General features: G+C 49.3%; 1 protein-coding gene across 1 annotated transcript; it reads left to right on the forward strand.

Annotated features, from left to right (window-relative positions):
• Positions 1 to 303: 303 nt before the first annotated feature.
• LOC112095021 (patatin-like protein 3) lies at positions 304 to 1,028 on the forward strand (the record flags this gene model as incomplete). Its single annotated transcript, XM_024176706.1, has 1 exon — positions 304 to 1,028. A coding segment is annotated over exon 1 (609 nt), but the record flags the coding sequence as incomplete, so codon positions are not given.
• Positions 1,029 to 1,033: the final 5 nt, after the last annotated feature.

Genomic DNA, 1,033 nt, shown 5'->3' on the forward strand with positions numbered 1-1,033 from the left:
GTCCATGAAGAGATGAACAATCTTTCAATTGCCATCGCACTAACACATTAAAAAATTCAAACAAGAAACTAAAAAAATGTGAAGCATTTGCAGATTAAAAAAGAAAAAAGAAAAAAAAGAAACGCGCGGCTATGAGAGAAGCCAGCCATTCAAAGGATTAGGGAAAGGGAATGTTCCGAGATGGTGTCGTCGCATTCACTGAATATTAAACGCACACACAAATACTCAGCTCACACGTGTCTTTTCAAATTCACGACCTATTTAAACCCCCCAATATCCCCCATTCCTACCGCCAATCCATTTCATTTCATCATCAACAACAGAAACAACCATATATACTTTTCTCTCACTCCTCTCTTTTTATAACTCTCCCATCTTCACCATCAAATTCTCTCTCTAAGTTCCATTAAAGTGCAAATATGGCGGCACTATCCACACTTCCCATGCTCAACATTGACTCAAACTACGAAGCTGACAAGCTCACCTACGAGATCTTCTCAATCCTGGAGAACAAATTCCTCTTCGGTTATGATAACCACAAAGCTAACCATAACCCGAAACTCTCAACTCCGGCGCAGAACGGGAAGGTCAGAATCCTCAGCATCGACGGTGGCGGCACCACCGGGGGAATTCTCGCCGCCGCCGCACTCCGCCGTCTCGAGTCCTCCCTCCGCAGCAAGTCCGGTAACCCTAACGCCGGCATCGCCGACTACTTCGATGTCGTAGCTGGCTCCGGCGCCGGCGGCGTCCTCGCCGCTCTCCTCTTCACCCGCGGGAGAGACGGCGGGCCGATGTTCACCGCTGAGGAGGCTCTCAATTTCATGGTCAAGAATCGCCGGAAGATCTCTGCCGGCAAATCGCCGGCGGGAATTTTCCGTCGAGTTTTTGGATCGGAGCAGAAGGCTGAGAAAATGTTTGGGAAAGTGTTCGGGGAATGTACTCTTAAGGACACGTTGAAGGCGGTGCTGATTCCCTGCTACGACCTCTCTTCCCGCGCGCCATTTTTGTTTTCCCGGGCCGACGCGGTCGAGAT

Source organism: Morus notabilis, unplaced genomic scaffold (assembly GCF_000414095.1).
Source record: "Morus notabilis unplaced genomic scaffold, ASM41409v2 C11363930, whole genome shotgun sequence".
Taxonomy (NCBI): domain Eukaryota; kingdom Viridiplantae; phylum Streptophyta; class Magnoliopsida; order Rosales; family Moraceae; genus Morus; species Morus notabilis.